Source organism: Arvicanthis niloticus, chromosome 3 (genome assembly GCF_011762505.2).
Source record: "Arvicanthis niloticus isolate mArvNil1 chromosome 3, mArvNil1.pat.X, whole genome shotgun sequence".
NCBI classification, from domain to species: Eukaryota; Metazoa; Chordata; class Mammalia; order Rodentia; family Muridae; genus Arvicanthis; species Arvicanthis niloticus.
Window position 1 is genome coordinate 66,310,562 of NC_047660.1, and position 24,932 is coordinate 66,335,493.

The window sequence follows — 24,932 nt, forward strand, 5'->3', positions numbered from 1 at the left end:
CTAATTTTATTTCTTCTGCCTGTCTCCAGAGAAACTTGTAATATATATATAACTTCACTGGGAAATGATAGTTCAGTAGCAGTCTACTGAAATTACTTAGAAATAATTTCTAGAATTGTATCCTTTCCCATGTATCAGCACCTAAAATGTGATAGTAATAAACTTTTTGTTAATTCTCCCAATAGTGTAATAATTAATTTCATAATGACCTTTTTGTTCTGAGAGTCTATAACTTTTTAAAAAGAACATTTAATGTTTTAAAATGTATTTTATTTTATTATTATTTGTGTTTTGAGAAAGTCTCTCACATAGCTCTACCTGTTCTTTAACTCTTTATGTAGACCAGACTGGCCTTGAACTCACAGAGAATCTACCTGCTTCTATCTCCCAAGTGCTGAGATTGAAAGCATGTACCACCATGCCTGACACTTTTTATTTTTAAAGACTCATTTACCTCTGTATGTGTCTGTCTGTATTTGTTTATGTACATATGTATCCATGCTGTGCACTTACGAAGGCCAGAAGAGAGCACTAGAATCACAGACCTTTGCAAGAGGTCTGGCTTGTTAGGTAGGTGCTGGATCTGAGCTGTGGTCCTCAGGATTGTGCTGCAAGTGTTTTTAACCTCTGAGCTATCAGCACACAAACACAACCTTTTTTTTTTTTTTTTTTTTTTTTTTGAGGCAGGATCTCACTCTTACCCAGGTTGATCTAGAACCACTAAATAACCTAGACTAGCTCGACTTGTTTTGTTTTTTAAAAATATTTATTTATTTTATTTTTTTGTGCCTTAAGTATAGATGCACCACTTGCATGTTGGTGCCTATGGAAGGCCAGAAGAATGTGTCAGATCCCTTGGAACTAGAGTTACTAGTGGTTGTAAGCTGCTCAGTGTGGGTACTAGGAATGAAATCCAGGCCCTCTGCAAGAGCAGCAAGTGGCAATAACCACAGAGCCATCTTTCCAGCCCCTGTCTTGGAAACTTTTAGCAATCTTCCTGTCTTAACTTCCTGAATGCTGGGATTATACACATAAGCCACCATGCTATTGATATGTTATTAGGTCAATAACATCCTGAGAAAAAATATATAGTAAGTAAATTCCTTTTAATTTTGGTGTACTTAGAGACTGAACTCATGATCATGCTCTACTACTGAACTGCACCCTCAGCTACAGTAATTGAATTAAAAAAAAAAAAAATATGTAGCTGGGTGGTGGTGGTTCCTTTAATCCCAGCAGTCAGGAGGCAGAGACAGGAGGATTTCTGAGTTTGAGGCCAGCCTGGTCTACCTGGTAAGTTCCAGGACATCCAGGGCCACACAAAAACCCTGTTTTGAAAAAAACAAAACAAATAGTTATGTGTATGAATGTTGCCTGCATATATGTATGTGACCATGTGCGTATCTCATGCCCAAGGAGTCCAAAAGAAGGTGTTGCATCCCCTGGAACTAGACTAGAGTAATAGGTGGTTGTGAGCTGCCTTGTGGGTACTTAGGAACCAAACTAGGTCCTTTACGGGAGCATCTAGTGCTATTACCTGCTGAGCTGTCTTTCCAGCTTCATGGAATTGAAGTTGTAAATTCATCTGAGGGGGCAGACAGGCTATGGAACAGTTGTGAATCCTTCAGGGTTTTTTTGGAATATTCTCTCTCTCTCTCTCTCTCTCTCTCTCTCTCTCTCTCTCTCTCTCTCTCTCTCTCCTTCACTGTATATTTTGAGAATGCAGTGCAGACATCTTTGAGGATTTTTCCCCTGGGATGTATTTGTAAGTATATTGTTCCATTAGTGCATTAGTGATAGGATTTCTTTTTGGTTGGTTCTTTGAGAAATTAGTGATTTTTATAGTTTAGTTGCTTATTTAGAGTCCAGATAACAGAATTTGGCTGGTGGGGAATGTGTGATTTGCCTAAGTAAAGGGTATGAATGAGAAAGTTTTTTTGGTGTGGGGAGGGTTCAAAACAGGGTTTCTCTGTATAGTCCTGGCTGTCCTGGAACTAACTCTGTACATCAGGCTGGCCTCAAACTCAGAAATCCGCCTGCCTCTGCCTCCCAGGTGCTTGGATTAAAGGCGTGCACCACCACTGCTAGGTGAATGAGAAGTTTTATCTGACTGATTTATTTTGTTTTTGTTTTTGTGCAGTGCTATATAGGTGTGGGACCCAAGGCCTTGCATGTGCTAGGCCAGTGCTGACTCCATGAACTATATCATTTATTTATGAATTTTCTTTTTTCCTTTTCTTGGGGTTTTGTTTTTGTTGTTTTATAAGGAAGTGGGAGGTTTGGAGACAGGGTTACTACATATCCCTGGCTGTCCTGGAACTTACTGTAGACTGGGCTGTCCTTGAACTCACAGATCTAAGACTGCCTCTGCCTCCTAAGTGCTGGGTTTAAAAAGAGTACCTGGTATAGGTAGGGATTTTTAAACTAGGGACTAACAAAATCCAGGAGACAGAATTTCAGTGTTTTATTTTTTCTTGTTTTTCTTCTATACTATTTTTTTTCTTTCTGTAAAGACTTAACTGTGTGTCTGGGTCTGTATGGAGGTATGTACAGAGTGCAGGTGTCCACGGAGGTCAGGACCATCATAGCCCTTTGGTATGGAGTTATGAGTGGTTATGAGCCACTTCCTATGGATGCTGGAAACTAACCTCTGCCAGAGCAGTTTATGTTCTTACTGAGAAACCATCTCTTCAGCCCCTTAGTCCTCAAAAATAAAGAACTTTTAAAAAAGATTCGTCCTGCTGGCACATAACGAGTCAGCCCTTAAATTACACATGGATTCTGTAATATGCAGAATTTTCACCTGTCTTCTGTACTGTTAGGGAACTTTTTTTTTTTTTTTTTTTTTAATGAGACATTTAAATACCTGTACAGGTTTGGTAGTTCCCTTTTACTTCTCTTCAGAAAGCTGACAGAGGTTCAGTCTGCTGGAGATGGGCCTGAGAACAACAAGGGACAATCTAATAAATTGAGGAATTACAATTTACCACAAAAAGGTTTTGTGAAGTAAATGGAATAGTTGCACAATAGATGCTGACATCTTTCTGAAGGTGTAAAAGTGATCTGTCGAGTTCCTCATCGGTGCCCTAGATGCTAGTGCTAGGTCTGTTGAGGGTGGTACTGCCCTTTCTGCATGTTAGTACCAGAGTTCCTTCACCCTGCTTTTCCAGCTGTGAAGCCCATTTGTATATTTTGTTTTCCCATCATTCTGCTTAGCAGATCAGCTCTTCTAAGTTTCTAATGAGTTGTTGTTGTAATTGTTTGTTTGTTTGTTTGTTTGTTGAGACAGGGTTTCTCTGTAGCCCTAGCCCAGGCTGGCCTACAACGCAAGAGATCAACCTGCCTCTGCCTCTTGAATACTGGGATTAAAATCACTAAGTAATTTTTTATATGAACTTTGAGTGATACTATTTTAAAATATTGGCTAAGGAATAAATTCTTCTCTGTTTGCCTGTTATGTGCCAAACATTACATATTATCTTTTACTGTTTAGGATTCCTTTGAAATGCTCGGGTTTTATAGCATGTAATTGAATTAAGTAAACATTTACATTTTCTCCCAGGCTGAACAAATGTAAGAAAAATGGCTTATTTAAAAAAGGGAAAATCAGGTGTCATGGAGGTAGAGACCAGGGCTGGGTTTTTTTGTTTTTTTTGTTTGTTTGTTTTTTTGTTTGTTTGTTTTTTGAGACAGGGTTTCTCTGTGTAGTCCTGGCTGTCCTGGAACTCACTCTGTAGACCAGGCTGGCCTCAAACTCAGAAATCCGCCTGCCTCTGCCTCCCAGGTGCCAGGATTAAAGGCGTGTGCAACCATTCCCAGAAGGAGACCAGAGCTGTTACCCAAACAATGTAGGTCATTATTTCCGTTGTATGTACATGGTAGTAGTATCATTAGCTATGTTGATCAAGTTAGGTTTCTCCTCTGAAGCTTAGCATCGTTTTTACTTCATCATCATCATTATTTTGTGAGTCTTTCTATCGCATGTATATGTGTGCATGCATGTATCTGATGTATGTAGAAGTCAGAGGACAACCCTGTGGAGTCAGTTCTCTCCTTACATGGCTCTGTACATGGTTCCAGGAGCCAAACTCAGGTGTTTGGCCTTGAGTGGCAGTTTCTGTTTCCCACTGAACATCAGACTTGTCCATAGCATATTTTTTACTTCTATATCCATGAGCCAGTGAAGAGAAATTTCTTCAGAATCAGCCTAAGTTTACTTTAAGGGCAAAAATCCTTAAAGATGAGATTGCACTTGTTTTCTGTCTTTAGGCTTAGGTCAAAACACTAGTTTTAACTGTTTTGTTTTTGTTGTTGTTGTTGTTGTTTTTTTAATAAAACAAACTGCAATGAGACTGATTTAAAAAAAAAAAAATCTATGCCTTATGTTTTAAGCCCTCTGGGTTCTGTACCGTTCTCATTCTGTTCTTGCCACCACCTTAAATTGTCACTATTGTCACCATTCTGTACCTAAAAGGATCATTAAGGCTTCATTACTTTGGGTAGTCATGCCTGCATCACTTTGCTTGTTTAGTAGCTGTAAGTGTTGGATCCCTTGGAACTAGAGTTACAGACAGTTGTGAGCTGCCATCTGTGTGCTGGGAACTGAACATGGGTCCTCTGGAAGAGCAGCCAGTGCTTCTAAGTGCTGAGCCGTCTCTTGAGCCCTCTGTCTTCTTTTGCTCTATGTAAAGCAGTGTCTGCGATTGATCCTAAAAAGTAAAGATACTTATGATTTTATGATGCCTTTTCTGAATGTTTCTGGTGGAAGCATGTCCCTACTCATCTGTTGTTCAATAAGGGGAGACATCACCCTCTGCTCTGAAACCTCCCCATTACCTTTGAAGCTTAACTCACACCTTTGGCTGGAAATTTAATATGTTCTTCACCAAAGTACACTGAATGCCCATTACCACCAAAACATCCATTTCCACCAAGACAAGTTATAAATAGTCTTTCCAGTTGAAGAACTTGCATTCTAATGGGGGAGGGAAAACATCAAAAACTATATAATTGGTTATCCAATCTCCACTTAAAAGGAAGAAGTATTAGCTATTAAGAGACTTTATTGATTATTAGGTTGCCTTTGTTTTTTTGAGATTGGGGTCTTTCTCTGCAATCCTGGTTTGCCTGGAACTCCACTAACCTGTGGCCCAGGTTGTCTGTTTCCTGAGTGCATAGCCATAAACCATCATGCCTGGCTAAGAGAGAATTTATAGTAGGGCATATATGTAGGACACAGTATATTAGGGCAGTTGAAGTTACATTGCCTAAATTTGATTCTGACACTGTTTACTAGCTGTGGGATATTGGACAAATTAACAATCTCTCTGCCTCATTTTTCTCAAGATAGCTATTTCAGGCTTGTTAAGAGGTAGGTGTGGTTCAGTAGTAGAGCAGTCCCTGGGTTCATTTCCTTTAGTACCTATGAAGTTGCAGGAGGGAGGTAGAGAAAAATGATTACTAGACAAGAGAAGAATCAGTTACAAGAAAGTCAGAGGAGCCCAGTGTTGACTTGAGCCAATAGAACAAGAACGTAGACAATCCAATTGAGGGATATTTAGGAGATGGGGTTTTTTAAATGTTGAATGTGGGAGGTAAAGAGGAGGCTGCCTGGGTTCTGCTGTGATTGGACAGGAGGTTGCTGGAAGATGGTCATGTGTGGAGTTCCTCCCTTCCATCATAATTTGAATCACATTGTTATAATTCACACCTTAATTATCTTGTTAGGTAGGATTCAGAAAGGGAATTTATTGGAAGGTTATCAGGTGGGTCACAAAATTAAGAAGGTTTAAAAGGTGGTCTGAAAGCAAGGGAGGTATGCCCACAGAGACCAGAGTCACAGCACTGAGCAGCCTGGCTCTGTGGATGGAGCTTTCCATCCAAGGTCTCATGCTCGGTTATCTCACGGAAAATAACAAACTAGTAAATCTTCAGGATCTACCTCTTTTCTGGACTCCATAGCAGCCTCCTGATTGGCCCCATGTCTTCTGTTCTTCCTTCCATCCCTCAAAGCCAGAGTTAGGTAATTAAGTTCTGTTGTGTCATTCTGAATGTTTTTGTGGATTCCGGTTTAACCTGGAAGAAAATGGCTCTCTAGTATCTGACCCTTACCTAGCCTTCAGCTTTTCTTTGTTCAGTTTCCTGTGATTTATGCTTTGGCAGGATTGAACTACAGAAGTGTGTGACACATACTGCCTTTCATCTTCATGCTTTTGTTTTGCCCTCCCTCCCACTATCTCTGCTGCTTGAATATTCCTTTCATATGGTCCACTTTAACCTATCTCTTATAGTTTAAGAAACTACTTCCTGATCTTTTTCTCCTAAATTAATTCACTTCTTCTCATGTCCCTGCAATGACCCCTGCTGTTGTATTACCATCTTGTGTTATAACTATTTATACTTGTCCACTTGGTATTTTTATTATGGTGCCTACTGTTTACCTTATTCCCACATATATACACATCTGATAGGAATAGGGATTATATCTTTTTCTCTCCCTCCCTCTCTCCTCTCCTCCTTCTGTCTTGTTTTTTGCTTGTTTGTTTTTCTGTTTGCTTTTTAAAACAGGATCACTTTTAACTCCAGCTAGCCTTGAATGCATGGTCTTCCTGCCTTCGCCTCTCAAGTGCTAGAATTACAGATGTATACCATTGTGCTGATGGGTTGGGATTATTTATTTTTGGGTACCTAATACTGTTACTTAGTAGTATACTGTCTACTCAGGAAATATTTAGATAACTGGGTACAGTAATCCTGAAAGTATGGCTGTTATCCCAGCACCAGGGAGGCTGAGGCAGGAGAATTGCCATGAGTTTGTGGCAATCTTGAGATGCAATAGTGAGTTCCAAGGCAATCTGGATTGTGTACTTTGAGGCCTTGACTCAGACAACAAGAGTTGAGGTAATGAAAGAAGAGATGGAGATCTTAGGGCATAAAATTTTGATGCAGGAAATGAAGGGTGTTATACAGTTTGAATGCAGCACTATTGACTAGATCCATATGAGAGAAAATATAGCAATAGTAACTTGACATTTTGACTAGCATGTAAATATATATATCAAATAACAGTGGAAACTGGGACCAAAAAGGCAAGGTGTGCTATTAAATTTTGTTTTGTTTTCACCTGCCTTAGCCTCCTGACTGTTGGGGTTGTAGACATGCCTCATACAGTTACAAGAGTAACAGGCCCTCTTTAAAAGTTCTTAAGCATGAAGTTCATTTGGTCAAATTGTGTATTAGGGAATTAATGTGGTGACAGGATGGATTAGAAGGAAGAAAGATCAATTATAAGACTACTACAGAAGCAACTGCACAAAGAGAGAAGGCAGCAGAGTTAGAAGCCCCGACTTTGCTACTTAGTTTCTTAGTTGAATCCTTTAGTGGCTCGGTTTTCACTTCTATACAAAGTGGTTGACTTATAGCGCATTGCGGGCTCTGAAGTTTGTTCTAGTACATTGCAGTAGTGTCAGTAGGACTTGGCAGTTAATTGGATGCTAAGTACGAAGGAGGTTTCAGAGCCAAAGTGGATTGGAAGCCTTAACACTACTATAGTCTGGGTGTTCCCAGCCTGTCTAGTGGTAACACTGGGGTCTTTAAAAGTAGCAGGTCCAAGTTCAAGTTGGTCTTTTTTTTTCCGATTCTGAGCCCAGAGTACAGGAAAAATAAGATTTCCGTGTTTTTTCAGAGTAAACAGTGGTCCCGAGTGAAGCAGCTGTTTTTTTTTTTACTTTGGGAGACTTAAGCTTGGGTGCCCTACTGTGGCCCTAGTCTGCTTCGCAACACCAGGAATGGGTAGTGATGTCTTAAGTCAAATGAACTGTTTGGAGAAAAGAAGGATGGGGTAGGACTGGGTGTGTATTTTGGAGGGCACCGAGCCAGAGAATTGTTAGAGGCACCTGAACTAACTTTATGGAAGCCGAAGTGTCTGTCAGACATGTAAGCCAGCTTCCTGGATTGTAGCAAGCACATAGTGTCTTATCTTGGAAAGGCGAAAGTCTGAGTCCCCAACTGTTCTGCCTCCCCCGCCCCCTTCCCAGTAGTGGCTGGGCACCTTGTGCTGGGGAGTGGGAGGGAGTGACAGGGCCGCCGGAAGATAGGGGTTCCAGAGGGAGGCGGAGCTGTCCTAGTGCAGAACACCTCCCTGGAGTTCTACTCGGGTATGTGAGCGGTGTGGGTGTCAAGAATCAACCATCAGGATTGCTCTCCTGCACCTTCGTTTTCAGGCAAGCTGCAGGCTTGGTCTTGGCCCTAGAAACCGGATAGGCCTCTCTATGCGCTCTCAACCTAACCTGCGGGGGAAGGGAGCTGCTTCTAGTCCCGCCCTTGCGCTGTTTTGCGTCTCTGCGCCTTTGGTTGAGTGGCAGTGTGTCTTGGCCAATGAGAGTGTGGGGCGGGCAAGCGCATCAAGTTAGGTTGCGTAGAAGGAGGGGAACTGGTGCTGGAGAGACAGCGAGAAGCGAACCGGCCCCACGGCCACCGCAGGTAAAGCCACCTTTGCCTCCCACCGGTATGAGGTGCAGGTCTTTTTCACCTTCCGGGCTTGCTCAGCCTCTCAGCCTGCAGCTTGCGCCCTAACGTTGTTGCTTCCCTGGGCATCACACCCCCACCCCCACCCCTCGTATCTTCCTGTCTTGACCATCCCCACATCGGAGGATGCCCCCGATAGCTCCCTCGCTCAAGTGCATGTACTTTAACTCTATTTGGGGCCTCCAATTGCCCGAAGTCTTCCGCCCGAGCCTCGGTCTGCCTCTGCCTTATGGGCCTTACTGGCACTAACCCCGGCAGTGAGAGCAGGTAATGTACCCGGCCCCCCTTGCCACCCCCACTTCCAGTAGCGTTTTCCTCTCCATCAATTCTACTTCCTTCCTTTCCCCGTATGAGAAACATAATTTCCAGTTTCCCACTTGGCCTTTGAAAATACATGCTTTTAGGTTTTATGGTTGGCTATTTAGCTTTCCCTGTTTAAACGAAGTGCTCTGTTACCAGCCATATTTGCCCCCAAATATCTACACCCTTAATTTAGTTATGTCTTTTCCTTCAGTTATTAGAAAACAGAAAGAGTTGCCACTCATTTGACAGAATGGTGAAGGCAGAGAAAATGGCCAAGATCTCGATTTATTTGAGGAAGCCAAGTTAATAGCTCTATTTCTTGTGTTCTGTGTCCTTCCATCCAGATCATTCTTTGACCTCAACTTAATAATTGCATTCACTTTAGGTGTCTCTTGCTCGTTTATCTTTAAGGTTTGAGATTCTCTGAGTCTCACAAATGTTTTAATGACATAGTTTTTTTGGTTTTTGTTTTAGTACTCCCCTGTTGTAAATTATATATTTTTTCCTGTCATGATTAATTTATTTTAAAGATATTTCTTGTTTGAATCAAGCTTCCTCTTTTCGTCCTGTGTTTTAATAAGTAGAGTTTATTTCTGTTTCTAGTTCATCCTCCTGAAAATGATTCAATTTCCAACAAGGCTTATATTTTGAAGTACAATACTTTTTTTTTTCCTTAATCTTTGAGCACAGAGGTTAGGGGTGAACAGTGCTTTCTAAACCCGTATACTACAGAAAAAGTATTGCTCAATATGACATTTGTTCATTGTCTTCTAAGGATGGATAGTATAGAGAAATCTATAAATGGAGAATCTGTGTCTGTAGTTCAGTTTATATAGATGATGAAATTATTTGATTTTTTTGTAGTGTTTCTCTTTAATTATAACAGTAAACTATGATAAGCGCTCTTTTGGGATAAAGTAAGAACTCTTATCAATCACAGCCCTGAGATACTAGTGACTTTCTTCATGCTGTTGTCTTTCTTTCTACTGACATCAGCTCCCATAGATCTTACCGGTCAAGATTTTGTCTCCTTGTACTCCCAATAATAGAAACAACAAAATATAAAACTACAAATACAGAACTGTAATGCCAAGTATACATTTAAAAACCACACTTTGACCACACCCTACTGTGCCCTAAGCCCTTTCTTGGTGCACATAGTGCACATACCTTCTACCCTGTTTGCAGTCGATGTTTTGTTGAAAAGCATGAGGATGTTGGGGTAGATAATAGACTAGAATTTAAAGTCTGTTGTGATAAGAGAGAAAGTAATAAACGGGCAAAGTTGAGGCAAAAACTCAAGGACCAAAGGGTTGGAACACCGAGGCTCCAGAAATATAGGAACTGTATGGAAGGTGATGAGTCTGTAGAAGAAGGGAACTCTAAGGAGACAACAGATATTGTTCTTCAGTATCTCTTTTATTTAAAGTGTGTAGATAGGTGTCCTTGGATTTCAACTCAACTTCTGTTCCTTTTTTTCTCTACTTCCAATCCCCAGGGTTTGTGTCATACAGGCTATACACTAATTTTGATTATGGGGGGTTATTAAGTGCAGCCACTAAATCCTGACTTTCCTTTAGGGCACATGCATGTTTCTCTTTTGGGCAGTGGTAGGTTAGTACTGTTTTCATTCATAATAAGAGAAAAGTCTGATATTACTTTATTATCTGCTAGTTGCTTTACATTAAAACCCCTAAAACATCCATTTAATTTGTTTTACCAGGGTTTGAATTGTAGAAAGAAAATTCATGACATGTATATGCTTGTAAGCTAAATTATGTATTGGTGCAGGCAGGATGATGCACAGGTAATAAAAGACCTGGAGCAATGAATAAGGTTAGAAGAGTGGGGAGTTTGAGATGGGAGCCAGGCTTTGCTTTGGTGCAGGTTAAGGAATTGAGAAGTAATAATACACTATACTGTGGGATTGTACAGTTGGAAGGATTTGAGGTAGGGATGCTTTTTATTTGTTTATTTATTTATTTATTTATTTAGTTTTTAGTTTTTTGAGACAGGGTTTCTCTGTGTAGCCCTGGCTGTCCTAGAACTCACTCTGTAGACCAGGCTGGCCTCAAACTCAGAAATCCACCTGCCTCTGCCTCCCAAGTGCTGGGATTAAAGGTATGCTCCACCACCGCCCGGCCGTAGGGTTGCTTTTGAGACAGTTTTGTTATATAGCCTTGTCCTTAAACTCATAGCAGTCCTCCTGCCTCAGCCTCAAACATTCTGCTGTTGCAGGTTGATACCACACCTGGGAAGGCCTTTGCGTTCTTGAGTCTAGACTGACAAGTAGAGAGCACAGATTTGGTCAAAGAGCCAGGTAAGAGCTTGTGCCTACAATCTTCACATGCAGGAAACTGAGGCACGTGGATGGTTGTGAGTTTGTGGCCACCCTGGGGTACAAAGGGGTTTTGTTTGTTTTTATTTTTTTAATTAAAGCCCAATAGTGGTGGCAGCTGCCTTTAGACCCAGCACTTGAGAGGCAGAGGCCTGGTCTACAAAGTTAGTCCAGGACAGTTAAGGCAACACAGAGAAAGGAAACCCTGTCTCAAAAAACAAACGAAAAGTAATTGTCTCAAGGAAGCTCACATCTGTGCTTTCTAGTATGGCTGTCTTCTTTCTGTCTTAACCCTCATGCTTAAGCCTACACTTAATCATCTTTATTTCACACAGACACACACACAAGTCTGGGAAGCAAGAACCAAGAGATAATGCACTGATTTTTAATAAATAGTTGAGTCATATGTAGGTAAAGAAGTATTTCAGAAAAAGTGCAATTACTCTTTCTTATTAAAAAGTACCATCTGTTTGCTGGGTGACAGTGGTGCACACCTTTAATCCAGCACTTGGGAGGTAGGGGCAGGTGTATCTCTATGAGTTCAAGGCCAGCCTGGTCTACAGAGTGAGTTCCAGGATAGCCAGGGCATACAGAGAAACCCTGTCTCGAAAAACAAACCAAATAAAATAAAAAGTACCATCTTTGGTCCAGTCTGGTAGTGCAGACATGTAATCACAGGTGCTTTGGAGGCATGTATAGGAAGAACACAAGTTCAGAGCCTTCTTAGTCTACAGAGTCAGTTCAAGGCTAGCCTATGCAACTTAGTGAGAATGTCTAAATAACCAGTAAAATGAGGGCTCCAGAGACAAGTCAGTGGGTAAGAGCTCTTCCAGAGGACATGGGTTTGGTTCCCAGCTCCCACAGGGACTCTTACAGCTTCAGTTCCAAAAGATCTAATGCCTGCTTCTGACCACAGGCATGCACGTGGTGCAGACATACATGTAAACAAAACATATACATTTTAAAGAAATATATGTTTTTGAGACAGGTTTCTGTGTAGCCTTTGTTATCCTGGAATTTACTGTGTAGACCAGACTGGCCTAGAATTAAAAATATCCTCTGATCTCTGTTTCCCAAGTGCTGGGATTAAAAGTGTGTGCTACCATGCTTGGTCCGAAATAAAAATTTAAGTAAATAAAATTAAAAAAAAAAAACAAAAAAAACAAAAAAAAGGCCAGCGGTGGTGGCGCACGCCTTTAATCCCAGCACTTGGGAGGCAGAGGCAGGCGGATTTCTGAGTTCGAGGCCAGCCTGGTCTGCAGAGTGAGTTCCAGGACAGCCAGGGCTACACAGAGGAAACCCTGTCTCGAAAAACCAAAAAAAAAAAAAAAAAAAAAAGATTAGCTCTGTGGTGATATTCTTACTTGGCATCCTCAAAGCCCTAGGTTCAGTTACCAGTGTTGCAAAGTGAAAAACAATTTTTTTTCTGGAGAAAGTGGCATATGTATAACCAACCCTTTGAAGACAGATGCAGGAAGATTGCCAAGCTCAGAGTCAGCTTAGGCAGCATAGGAAGACTGTCTTATATATAATTTTCTTTTTTAAAGATCTTTGCTTGAATTTGGCCCCTTATTGGGGGAGGTGAGGGTCGAATGAATAAGTAACAAGGTATTATGAAGTGTGTGTATATATGCACACACACATATATATTTATGTAAGTTATCAGTGTATAGTTAGTAGAAATTTTCACTGTAGTAGTGTTTATGCCAGGATCATCGGTATAACCACATTATGAGTTCTTGTTATTGTTTTAGTATGACATTTAGCTACAGATGTTTACTGTCACTTCTCTGGAAGCAAATAGAAGATCAAAAGATCATAGATGGTAAAATGGGGCATAACTAGCTAAAAAACATGGTGAGACTTAAGGAAATGTATGAAATCATTGAATAGGTTTTTTCAGTAATTAAAGAAATATGCATAACTACGCTTGCTGCCATTTCGAGTAATTTGTGGGCAAATATTAGAAGTTGGAATTAGCTGCTGAAATAGTTTGGCCAAGACTAGGAATTGATACAGCTCTCAAGACTTGAGAAGTGCTCAGTTATGCAAGCCTGGAAGATATACACAGCTACATTATATTATTTTACAAAGATAACGGAAAACTGATTATCTCAACACTTAGGAGGCTGAAGCAGGAGACTTCCTGGGATAGCTTCTGTCTCCCCACCCCCATACACATATGCACACTCACACAATTGCACTAACATGTACACAAAGAGAGTTGGAAAAGTCTTTTTGTCAGATCTACATTATGTTTATTTCTGATTGATTTATTATTTGATGTCTTTAGGTAGCTAGAAAACAGGATTTCTTATCAAGGAATGCTTCCTAGATTGTCATTGATATTATATACTCTTTTTAAAAATGTTTGAAAGGGTTTATTATTATTGTGTATGTGTGGGTGTGGATGCCTTGGTGCATGTGTGGAGGTCATAGGACAACTTTGTGGAGTCAGTTCTTTCCTTCTACCTTTAAGTGGGTTTGGGGGATTGAACTCAAGTCATGTGTGTATGTGTGCATGTATTTCACTTGTTTATTTTCTCTGTGTGTGTGTTTTGTTTCCATGTTTTTCTGTGCACCATGTGCATGCCTCATGGCCACAAAGCTCAGAAGAGAACAGTGGATACCCTGGGATTGGAATTAACAGGTGGTTGTGAGTCTCCCTGTGGGTGCTGGAGAACCTCTGGAAGAATAGTCAGGGCTCTTGTGAGCCATCTCCCCTCTACACCTCCTTTTTCATGTATTTGTATTACGTAGTTTTACATATTTCCTTTGTTTCCCCCCTACAATGTTCATGAACTTAATGCTATAGATATGGAATTTATCAGCATATCATTTATGGGGCAGATTTTCAAGATAAGAGGCTTTTAAATTCTCATGTTAGTATCAAGGAATACAGTATGCTATCTGTGAAGACTGAATAGTTAATTCCAGTAATAAGAGCAAATATTATTATTGGATGGCTCCCGTATGTGCTGTCCTGCAGGTTTCTTGGGGATCCACAGGGAAGCAAGACCGTTCTTCCCATCAAGGATCTTTCTGTCTCTTAGGAGCTGGGTCATAGCATATTCTTCTGGAGGGTATGCACCCTGCACGAGACCCATGAGTCTTCATTTTTATAAACATATGACAGTTTTCTCACACATGTCAGATAAGCATTTGAGAAGATGGTAATTTCTGTAACTTGCATAAAGGAACTTGGGCCTTTTCAATATGGGTAAGACTCGAGTCACATGTGCTTTGCTTTAAATACGATACAATGCTGTGAATTAAAGCAAATACAAGATAGAGGCATCACAAATTGGTGGGTTAAAGAAGAGCTTTGGGTGATGGTTTCCTCTACTGGGAAGGACACGTTGAGTGGGGTTAAGGGGTGGAGGAGACTATGTTCCATGTATAGGCTAAAGAATTGGAGGCATAAGAATTTATCGAGTGAACTATACCAGGTAGAGATGTAGGATATGTATAGGTAATAGTAAGGGAGAAAAGTTGGGTATATACGTTAGAACTGAAATGCTGAGTCTCTTGCTAAGAAAATTTTCAATCTTACTGGCACAATTCTAAAATATATCAAGAATATTTCTATAAAGGTAGATTAAAGTTTCTGGATATACTGTTATAAATTCTGGATATACTGTTGCAAATTCTCCTTTTGATCCAGGTACTTCTACCTATGACTGGTAAAAGTTAGCACCCATTAAGTATGTAAGAAAGGTATTGAAAAATACATTAGCACAGAATGCTGTATATAAATGTTTAGTGAACCACTGTTGGGGAAACTCCTCTGGGTTCAGCTCACTGCGTTAGGAGCTTGGCTCCAGGGGGCTTACTTACTGATATATTTTGAGTTGTGCCAGTTTAACAGTGGGTGAATATAAACTTCCTTATCGTTATCTTAAAAAGATAATTGTAGAAAGAAATAGACAAAAACAAGTTTAATGTTTTTTAGGAGTTTGGGGGAGTTTTTTGTTTTTGTTTCTTTGGCTTTCTGAGACAGTGCCTTACTGTGTAGCTCTGGCTAGCTAGCCTAGACCCTCCTGCCTCTGCCTCCCAAGTTCTGAGCTCAAAGCATGTGCCACAGTACCCAATAAGCTGAATGTTCTTGATAGACAGAAACTTCAAGATGTGGAGATTTAAGGGCCTAAAGGGGGTTTATTTCTTCTTAATTTTTACTTTTGAGTCAGAAATGTGGGTTCTCTTTTTACCATGTGTCCCAACTATAAAGTTCCTCGTATTGTCCCCTTAGTACTTTACTGTAAATGGATATTAAGGTGGTACCTTAGAATTTTTCATTGAAATCACCAACTTTGCTTATTTTTTATTTATATTCCATCACAGGAGTTCCATCTTCTCCCTCTGAAGACGTAGCTGTCTTGCTCCATGAAGTTCAGGACAATCTGACATGCACTTGTTTCTTGTCTCTTCATTTGAAGAATAGTCTTCATCCATTGTGTACATTTTTTGTTTTTGTTGTTAATAGGGAAGGGGAGGGGAGAAAGAGTTCCCTCCCTCCCCTTCCCTCCCCAGAACTTCAACAAATACCCTTTATTACTTTACCAAGATGGCAGACCCCATCATGGATCTGTTTGATGACCCAAACTTATTTGGCCTGGACTCTCTGACTGATGACAGCTTTAATCAGGTCACTCCGGACCCCATTGAAGAAGCGCTTGGACTGCCAAGTTCTCTGGACTCCTTGGATCAGATGAACCAAGATGGTGGAGGTGGTGATGTGGGGAATTCATCAACAAGTGACCTGGTTCCTCCACCAGAGGAAACAGCTCCCACTGAACTTCCCAAAGACTCCACAGCTCCAGCTCCAGAATCCTTAACCTTGCATGATTATACCACTCAGCCCACCAACCAGGAGCAGCCAGCCCAACCTGTCTTGCAGGCACCAACACCAACATCAGGACTTTTGCAGGTCTCTAAGAGCCAGGAGATCTTGAGCCAAGGGAATCCTTTCATGGGTGTCTCTGCCACAGCTGTCTCCCCCAGTAATACTGGAGGACAACCATCTCAGTCAGCTCCTAAGATTGTTATTCTTAAAGCTCCACCAAACTCTTCGGTCACAGGCGCCCATGTGGCACAAATTCAGGCCCAAGGTATCACCAGTACAGCTCAGCCCCTAGTGGCTGGCACAGCCAACGGTGGAAAAGTCACTTTTACCAAAGTGCTGACTGGTACACCCCTTCGACCAGGTGTATCCATTGTCTCTGGTAATACAGTGTTGGCCACGAAGGTCCCTGGGAACCAGGCTGCTGTTCAGCGCATTGTCCAGCCAAGCCGACCAGTAAAGCAGCTAGTCCTCCAGCCAGTTAAGGGCTCAGCTCCTGCTGGAAATCCTGGGGCTCCTGGGCCCCCACTGAAGCCTGCAGTTACACTGACTTCTACACCTACCCAGGTGACTTGAGTGAAACAGGGAGGTGAACTGTGGTTTCATAGAGGACCTAGGAACAGTGAGGGTGGGGAAAGAGAGAACAGTCTATAAGAACTGTTTGTAGGAAAGTCTGGTTAGATCTGTCTTGCAGGGTATGGCATGTTTGGGACAAAGTCATCTAGCCGGGGCTGTTCTCAAACATGGCAGTCTTCCTGCCTTGGTCTCTAAGTAAGGTTGGGATTATAGGTGCTGACCACCATGCATTACTGTCTTTGCTTTTCACCAATGAACTTTGACGGCCACTTCCTTAATTGGTAGATGGAGTAGCTAATGTTAACGTGTCTCTTATCCCATGCTGCACTGTACCTATCTAGTTTTGAGTACAATGGGCAGCTTAGTCTTCCGGGAGATATGGATGTTAAGCAAAAATTTATAGTAAATGTATGCTATAAGTTGTCATTGAAAATACAGGATGTTCTGAGAACATATATTTGTAATACTTATAAGTGCTCTATCTTCCATTTATTTATTTATTTGTTGAGACAGATTCTTGCGGTGTAGCCCAGGCTGGCCTGGAATTCTATATAGCCAAGGAAGGCTGACCGCAAACTTGATCGACTTTCCTCCACCTTCTTACTGCTGGGATTAGAGGTGTGTGCTGTCACACCAGTTGTGGGGGGTTTGGTTTGTTTTTGAGAGGTTCTCACTATATAGGAATCTAGGCTGACCTCAAATTCGCAATCCTTCCTCTCAGCCTCCTGATGCTGAGATTACACACACGTGCCATTGCACCTTTTTCTCCTCTTCTCAACAATACTCCTGTCCTCTTACTACTTTGCATCGTAGAAAGCTCTGAATAAAGGATCAGAAGAGTTGGGAGCAGTTGTAAGCATTAAGGCTAATGAAACTGATGTGGAGGCACTTTTCATTTTACTTTATGGATTTTTGTCCTAATTTCCAAACATTAAGTGGCTGCCTTATAGCTATCAAGTTTTGTGTGTGTATGTGTGCATGTATGCATGCATGTGTGTATCTGTGTGTATCTGTGTGTGTGTGTGTGTGTGTGTGTGTGTGTGTGTGTGTGTGTGTGTGTGTGAGATAGACTTAATACCCACTGGGCAGAGGTGTTAGAGAAAAGATGCTATAGAAACACTGGAGGGTAAACGAAAACTGATTTTCTAATATTCACTTTTATGAGTCTGGAGTAAAGAAAGCTGGTATAGATAGTTCAATATATAATATTTTTTTAATGTTTCTCTTCTGTGATTTCCTTTTTCATTGTAGGGTGAATCGAAACGCATCACTTTGGTCCTTCAACAGCCACAGTCCGGAGGTCCCCAAGGACATCGGCATGTTGTGTTAGGGAGTCTACCAGGCAAGATAGTGTTACAGGGCAACCAGCTGGCAGCCTTGACTCAAGCCAAGAATGCCCAGGGGCAGCCTGCCAAAGTAGTAACTATTCAACTGCAGGTGCAGCAGCCACAGCAAAAAATTCAGATTGTCCCCCAGCCTCCATCGTCACAGCCACAGCCACAGCCGCCACCCTCAGCCCAGCCACTGACCCTGTCCTCCGTGCAGCAGGCTCAGATAGTGGGACCAGGCCAAAACCCAGGGCAAAGACTTTCTGTACCGCTCAAGATGGTGCTGCAGCCACAGGTGAGTGACTTGAAAAAGAAAAGAAAGGAAACACCCCTTGGTCTCTTGTCACTGCCTTCAGTAACCATTGCTGCTTACTGCAGGAAGTTCTAACTTAATACCTTAGAACCAAGGTATAGATTTTTATGTCACCCATGGAAACCTTGTTTAAATCATGCAAAGATTAAGCATTATTATCGAGTTTGAGGTGATGATTTCTGTAATAGTTGTCTTTAAAATGTTTGCAGTCTTTTCTTTATTATAATATTGTGGGGGTCAGGTGGAGACTGGGCCTGAGCTGTATTGCATAGCAACACTGTCCCCTCAAGAAAAAAAGAGGCAGGCATGGCGAGCCCTTGCCCTTCATCCCAGCCCTCAGTGGGGAGGCATAGGCAGGTGCATCTCTGAGTTGAGGCCAGCTTGATTGATACAGTGAGTTCCAGGACAATCAGAGCTACATAATAGACAGACTAATAGGTAAAGATTTTTCTTAAAGATTATTTGAAATTACATCTTGACACAGTTGATGGTTTACTTGGGGAAAAATGCATTCTGTACAGGTGAATAAGTTTGGATCTCAACCAATGGTGTGAACAGCCTATGATCTCAGCACTAAGGAGTTGAAGACAGGAGGGTCCCTAGGGCTTTCTTCTGGTCAGTTAGTCTAGCCAAATCAGTGAACCCAGTGCAGTGAGAGAGCCTGTCTTAAGTGTGGTGATACCCGCCTTTAATCCCAGCACCTAGAAGGCAGAAACAGGTTGATCTCTTGAGAGTTTAAGGCCAACCTGGTCTACGTATTTATGATCTAGTCTAGTTAGGACTATATAGGAAGAACATATCTTTTTGTTTTATTCTGTTCTGTTTTGTTTCAGACAGGGTTTCTCTGTGTAGCTCCAGCTCTTCTGGAATTCACTTTGTAGACCAGGCTGACTTTGAACTCAGAGATCTGCCTACCCCTGCCTGAGAACATATCTTTAAAAATAAATAAACAAAAATGGAAAGCAATTGAGGGAGACACAGAAAGGAAAGTTGTCCTTTGGTTCCTCATGCACACACCCCAACCATATACATACACATATAGTACACACAAATATTTAAAAATGGACTGAGGAAATGGCTCTGTGGTTAAGAGTAATTGCTGTGCAGGTGTGAGGGCCTGAGTTCAAATGCTTAGCATCTACAATAAAAAGGAGGATGTGTCAGGCAGTGGTGACATATAGCTTTAATCCCCAAACTCAGGAAACAGATGCATATCTGAGGTTGAGGCCAGCCTGGCCTAAAGAATGAGTTATAGGACAGCCAGGGTTATACAGAGAAACTTTGTCTTGGAAAAAACAAAACTGGAAAAAAAGGTGGATCTGACAGACACATAACATGTAACCCTGCAGGAGAGTAAAGAGAAGGTCTTTGGGACTTGGTCACTAGCTCCAGGTTTAGGGAGAAGCTATCTCACGGAAATTAGATCAACAGAGAACATCCGTCATCCTAACTTGCACCATATACAAATTAATTTTTTAATATAATTATGTCTTATTTTATTTGTATGAGTATACTGTAACTGTCCTCAGACATACCAGAAGAGGCCATCCAATCCGATCACAAACAAAAAGATGTTTGTGAGCCCCCATGTGGTTGCTGGGAATTGAACTCGGGACCTCTGGAAGAGTAGTCAGTGCTCTTAACCACTGAGCCAGCTCTCCAGTTATGTCTCATTTGAAGGATAAAGAAATAGTTAACAAGGCTGGTAAAATGACTAAGTGATTAAGAGCACTTCCTGCTCTTTGAGAGGACCTGAGTTCAGTTCCCAGGACCTACATCAAGTGTCTGTAACTCCAGTTTCTAGAACTGTAATGCCTCTGGCTCTGAGGGCACCTGCACTCATGTGCATATGATAAAGGGAGGCCGAGGAAATGAAAGCATTTGGGACAAAGATCATTGTTATTGTGTAAGTTGTACGTTTTTTAAAATAGTGAATATGAAAACAATGACAAAGAATATATTAAGTTCAATTTTCTACAGTTTTTTTTTTCTCACCAGAAACCACATCTTATTTTCAGATGGATCTAGGTTCAGTGAGTCTTAATCCTGGGCCTGATTTTTAAGGCATATATACCTATATTTGTGTTTTGTTTGTACGGTGTGTGTGTATGCACACGTGTGTGTGTGTGTGTGTGTGTGTGTGTGTGTGTGTGTGTGTGTGTGTTAAACAGTATCTCATTATATAACCCTTTGCTGCCCTGGAACTTAACAATATAGGCCAGCTTGACCTTGAGCTACTGGGCAGTCAGTTCTCTTTCCTCTGTGTCTCAAGTACTGGAATTACAGGCCTGTGCCCCCACATCTAGCTGAGCATACCTAGTTTTATTTAGGCCATTTAAATTGCAGACATGTTGAAACGGTAGTGTCTTTGTTTTTCCAGGCTGGCTCTTCTCAGGGAGCCTCTTCTGGACTCTCTGTGGTTAAAGTCCTAAGTGCCAGTGAAGTGGCAGCCCTGTCATCACCAGCAAGCTGTGCCCCTCACACTGCAGGGAAGACTGGAATGGAGGAGAACCGCAGGCTTGAGCACCAGAAAAAGCAAGAGAAAGCAAATCGGATTGTGGCAGAGGCCATTGCTAGAGCCCGGGCCAGGGGTGAGCAAAACATACCTCGAGTCCTGAATGAGGATGAGCTGCCTAGTGTCCGGCCAGAGGAGGAAGGTGAAAAGAAACGCAGGAAGAAGAGCAGTGGAGAGAGGCTGAAGGAGGAAAAGCCAAAGAAGAGCAAGACTGCTGCTGCCTCCAAGGCGAAGGGCAAGAGTAAGCTAAAGTGAGTGCCCCTGCTGCTCCATGGGGTCCTGGGGACAGCACACTCCTGTGAGAATATATCAGGGTGAGCTGTATATAGCAGCTACCCACAGGACCTAAAAGAGAGCCCTAAGGTACAGGACAGATGAGTAGTTCAGATAACATATCACTGTCTCTTAGAAGAAATTTCTCAGTGCCCCTACCACCTCCTCAAAAGAGAGCTGCTGGACACTGATTCCCTACCCTTAAACTTCAGTTTTTATCTGCCATAGACTCCATTTGAAGGAGTGTGGCTTGCTAGGTTCTTGTTGCAATCTTATATTTTTTTCATTTATTTCTTGGAGCTCCTTTCTTATTAGCTTCTACTCTGTGTGTTCTTCAGGCTGTATAGTCTTTTCCACCTTATAAAAAACCAAGTTTGGGAAGGCAGTGAAGAATGCTGCAGCTCTTGCAGATGTCCAGAATTCAGTTCCTAGTAGCATATGGCAGCTTACAACCTATAACTCTTATTCAGGGGATCTGATGCCCTCTTTTGGCTTCTGTAGGCACCAGGCATGCAGCGGGTACACCTACATATATGTAGGCAAAACACTTTCCACATAAAATAATGCATCTTAAAAAAAATTAATAAGAAAAAAGGATTAAGTTTCATCTCTGTTATTTGGTGTCCAATAAAGTGTCTATCAAGACAAGGTTTCCCTTACAAGCTGAGTGCTGCCGTTTTTAGACACTGTACTCTGCAGTATTTGTACCGTAGACTGGAAAGTCAAATGTTTTTATTTTCTTTTAAACCCAAATATTTTTGCCTGGAAATGTAGTATATGACAGTTTAGATTAATAGTGTTTGCTTACTCATAAAGTATCCTTGCCGTCATTGAGAATGGAGTTGGTCTTTCCTCCTCAGCACCATCACTCCTGTAGTGGGCAAGAAGAGAAAGCGTAACACCTCATCTGACAACTCTGATGTGGAAGTCATGCCTGCACAGTCGCCCCGGGAGGACGAAGAGAGCAGCATCCAGGTAACAGACCTTAAAGAACTTAGTAAAACAAACATTCTGGCTCTGAATAGCTGAAATAAAAATAGTCCCTATGAAAATGTCAGCACTCATTTCCCAAATGCCTGTGTTACAAGAACTGAGCAAAACATCTCATAAGCCCCTGATGCAGTCGAGGTGGCTGGGATGGGGACACTTCTCCTCTCTTGTAGTAGAGCTGTTCAGCTTTCCCTTTGTTCCACTTTTCTGTGCTTGAAGTTAGTGACAAGAACTCTGGGTGGTTAGGCACAGAGTTTGGGTTGTTTTCCTTTCTGTCTTTGAAGATGAGAGACAGAAGAGATGGAAAACCAGACCAGACGAACCTCAGCCTTCAGTTCTCACTTGCTGCCTTACAGTGCTGTCTGTGGCTACAGTTTATAACCACAGAAACAATTAAAATTTGCTGATTAAAACTGTTGCCATTATAAGGTACTTCCCTGTTGAGTGTGAGGTTCTAGGGAATCACTAGTTCTTGTACTCCAGTTTCTGGTACTTGCTAATGTAACTCAGCTGGTCTGAATTCAATATTAGTAAGTGGAAGTTTGGAGTAAATGAACAGAGTGTCTCTCTTAACTTAAAAAAAATAAGTTGCCGGGCAGTGGTGGTGTGTGTCTTTAATACCAGCACTTGGGAAGCAGAGACAGGTGGATTTCTGAGTTCGAGGCCAGCCCGTTCTACAGAGTGAGTTCCAGGCCAGCCAGGGCTACACAGAGAAACCCTGTCTCCAAAAAGAAAACAAAACAAAAGTTACTCTATGTATGTTTCTATTTTATATGGATGTTTGCTTGCATGTATATATGTGTGTCATGTGAATGCCTAGTACCCTTAGAAGTCAGAAAGGGGAGTTGGATCTCCTGCAGTAGGGCGTTACAGAATGCGTCACCATGTGAGTGCTGGGAATTGACTATGGGTCCTCTGGAAGAGCAGCCAGTGATCTTCTATCCCATCTCTCTATGCTGTTCATGCTCGTGTGTGTTGAAAGAGGCTATGAGGGGGTGTTGAATGTCCTCTTCTCTACTGTCTGACTTATTCCCTTGAGACAGCATCTTTGGCTGAACAGCTAGGATGACAGCCAGCAAGACCTCTGCTATACCCAACTTTTTATGTGAATGTTAGGGTCTTGAATTTAGGTCCTCATGCTTACAGGAGCAGCAAGTACTCCTACCACTGAGCCGCTTTTTCAGCTCATATTTCCCTTCCTTTCCTTTTTTATCTTTTCTTCATTTCTTCTGAGCTTTGGGATAGGATCTCATATTTCCCAACTCTGTATGAAGCAGAGCTGAATGTGAACAGCTGCTTCTGCCTCCACTTCACTTGCTAGGTTTACCACCCTCCTGGGTGGTTTTAGACTCAAGTGATTTTCCTGCCTTGGCCTTCAAAGTACTAGGTTTATAGGCTTATGCCATCACACCTAGCTCTCCTTTTTAGACAGTTTTGCTTTATTGCCCACACAGGCCTCAAATTCATGATCCTTCTGCTTTATCATCCTAAGTGTTAAGTGCCTTCTGGCCTCCAAGGTCACCAGACATGCACATGGTGTTTATAATACATATAAACAAACACTCATACACACAAAATAAAAATAAATCTTTTAAAATATTTTACTATGTATTTTTGTGTATATTGGTGTTTTGTCTGCATGTATATCTGTACACCACATGTGAGCAGTGCCAGTGGAAGCCAGAAAAGGTGTTATATTCCCTAAAACTGGAGTTATAGATTGTTATCAGCCAACATGTGAGTACAAGGAATTGAACCCAATTCCTCTAGAAGAGCAACCAGTAACCACTGAGCCATCTCTCCAGCCCCCAAGATAAATAAATCTTTAAGAAAAAAATTCAGAAGATTGGCATTTATTTTGTGTGTGTGTGTCAGTGTATGGTGTAGGACTACTGACATGCTAAGTGCACAATGGAGATGAAAAGACAACTCACAAGGATTGGTTCTCTCCTTCCACCATGTTTATTCAAGGATTGAACACAGTTTGTCAGGCTAGCTAGCACCTTTACCCACGGAGTCTCTTCTTTAACCTTAAACTCTTTATATTATATAGATATTATTCCTTGTTGGATGTACAGTAATACTTTTTCCATTTTATGGATTTTTCTTTTTGCCATAGTAATCATTTCCTTTGCAGTGCAGATGCTATTAATTTTAAGTTAGTTTTTCTATTGCTGAAAAAATACTGTGATAATTTTGATGGGGATTATATTGGGCCTTAGAGTACTTTCAGAGATGTAGCCCTCTTTATAGCATTAGTTCTTTAAATCTATAAGCTCGGACACCTGTCCTTCTGGTGCTCTCTGTTCTTCTGGGTTTAATGTCAGTTTAGAGATCCTTTGGGATCCTCCTGAGGGCTTTTATAAATTGGGTTTATTCTCTCTTGATTTCTTTTTCACCATAGCTGCTTATTTCTCTGTATGTATTCTCTGTACATGGATAAGCTCATCTAATTAAAAGTGTTCTGTGGTTAAACTTATATATCCATTTACCAAAGTTTGTTTTTATAACCTATAACTTTTTTATTATTATTTTTTTATTTTATTTTTTGATTTTTTTGAGACAGGGTTTCTCTGTAGCCCTGGCTAGCTGTCCTGGAACTCACTCTGTAGACCAGGCTGGCCTTGAACTCAGAAATCTGCCTGCCTCTGCCTCCCAAGTGCTGGGATTAAAGATGCACGCCACCACTGCCCCGCAACCTATAATATTTTTTACTTTCCTTCTCATGGATGATTTTGTATCTTAAGACATTTAATCATCTAGATAATCTAAACTTTTGTACATGTGATCTTTTTGTATTCTGTCCTACTTTGAATAGGAATATCATTCATTTATTTATGTATTTGCTGTGCTGAGGAACTATGCCCAAGACTGTATGTATACTACTAGGCAAGTGCCCTACCTTTAGGCTTTCTCTCAATTCCCAGGGG

At 41.4% G+C, this 24,932-nt stretch overlaps 1 protein-coding gene across 2 annotated transcripts in view; it reads left to right on the forward strand.

Annotated features, from left to right (window-relative positions):
• The first annotated feature begins 8,406 nt into the window (after window positions 1-8,406).
• Chd8 (chromodomain helicase DNA binding protein 8) overlaps window positions 8,407-24,932 on the forward strand; it is a 49,555-nt gene continuing 33,029 nt past the window's right edge. Inside the window, exons 1-5 of one of the 2 annotated variants that reach the window (XM_034497437.2) lie at window positions 8,407-8,481; window positions 15,509-16,574; window positions 17,835-18,206; window positions 20,605-20,990; window positions 21,873-21,987. In XM_034497437.2, the coding sequence (XP_034353328.1) occupies window positions 15,732-16,574; window positions 17,835-18,206; window positions 20,605-20,990; window positions 21,873-21,987 (1,716 nt within the window). In that variant the 5' untranslated portion in view covers window positions 8,407-8,481; window positions 15,509-15,731. Of the gene's footprint in view, window positions 8,482-15,508; window positions 16,575-17,834; window positions 18,207-20,604; window positions 20,991-21,872; window positions 21,988-24,932 lie in introns of those variants that run through there. The other variant, XM_034497434.2, reaches the window with a different exon arrangement.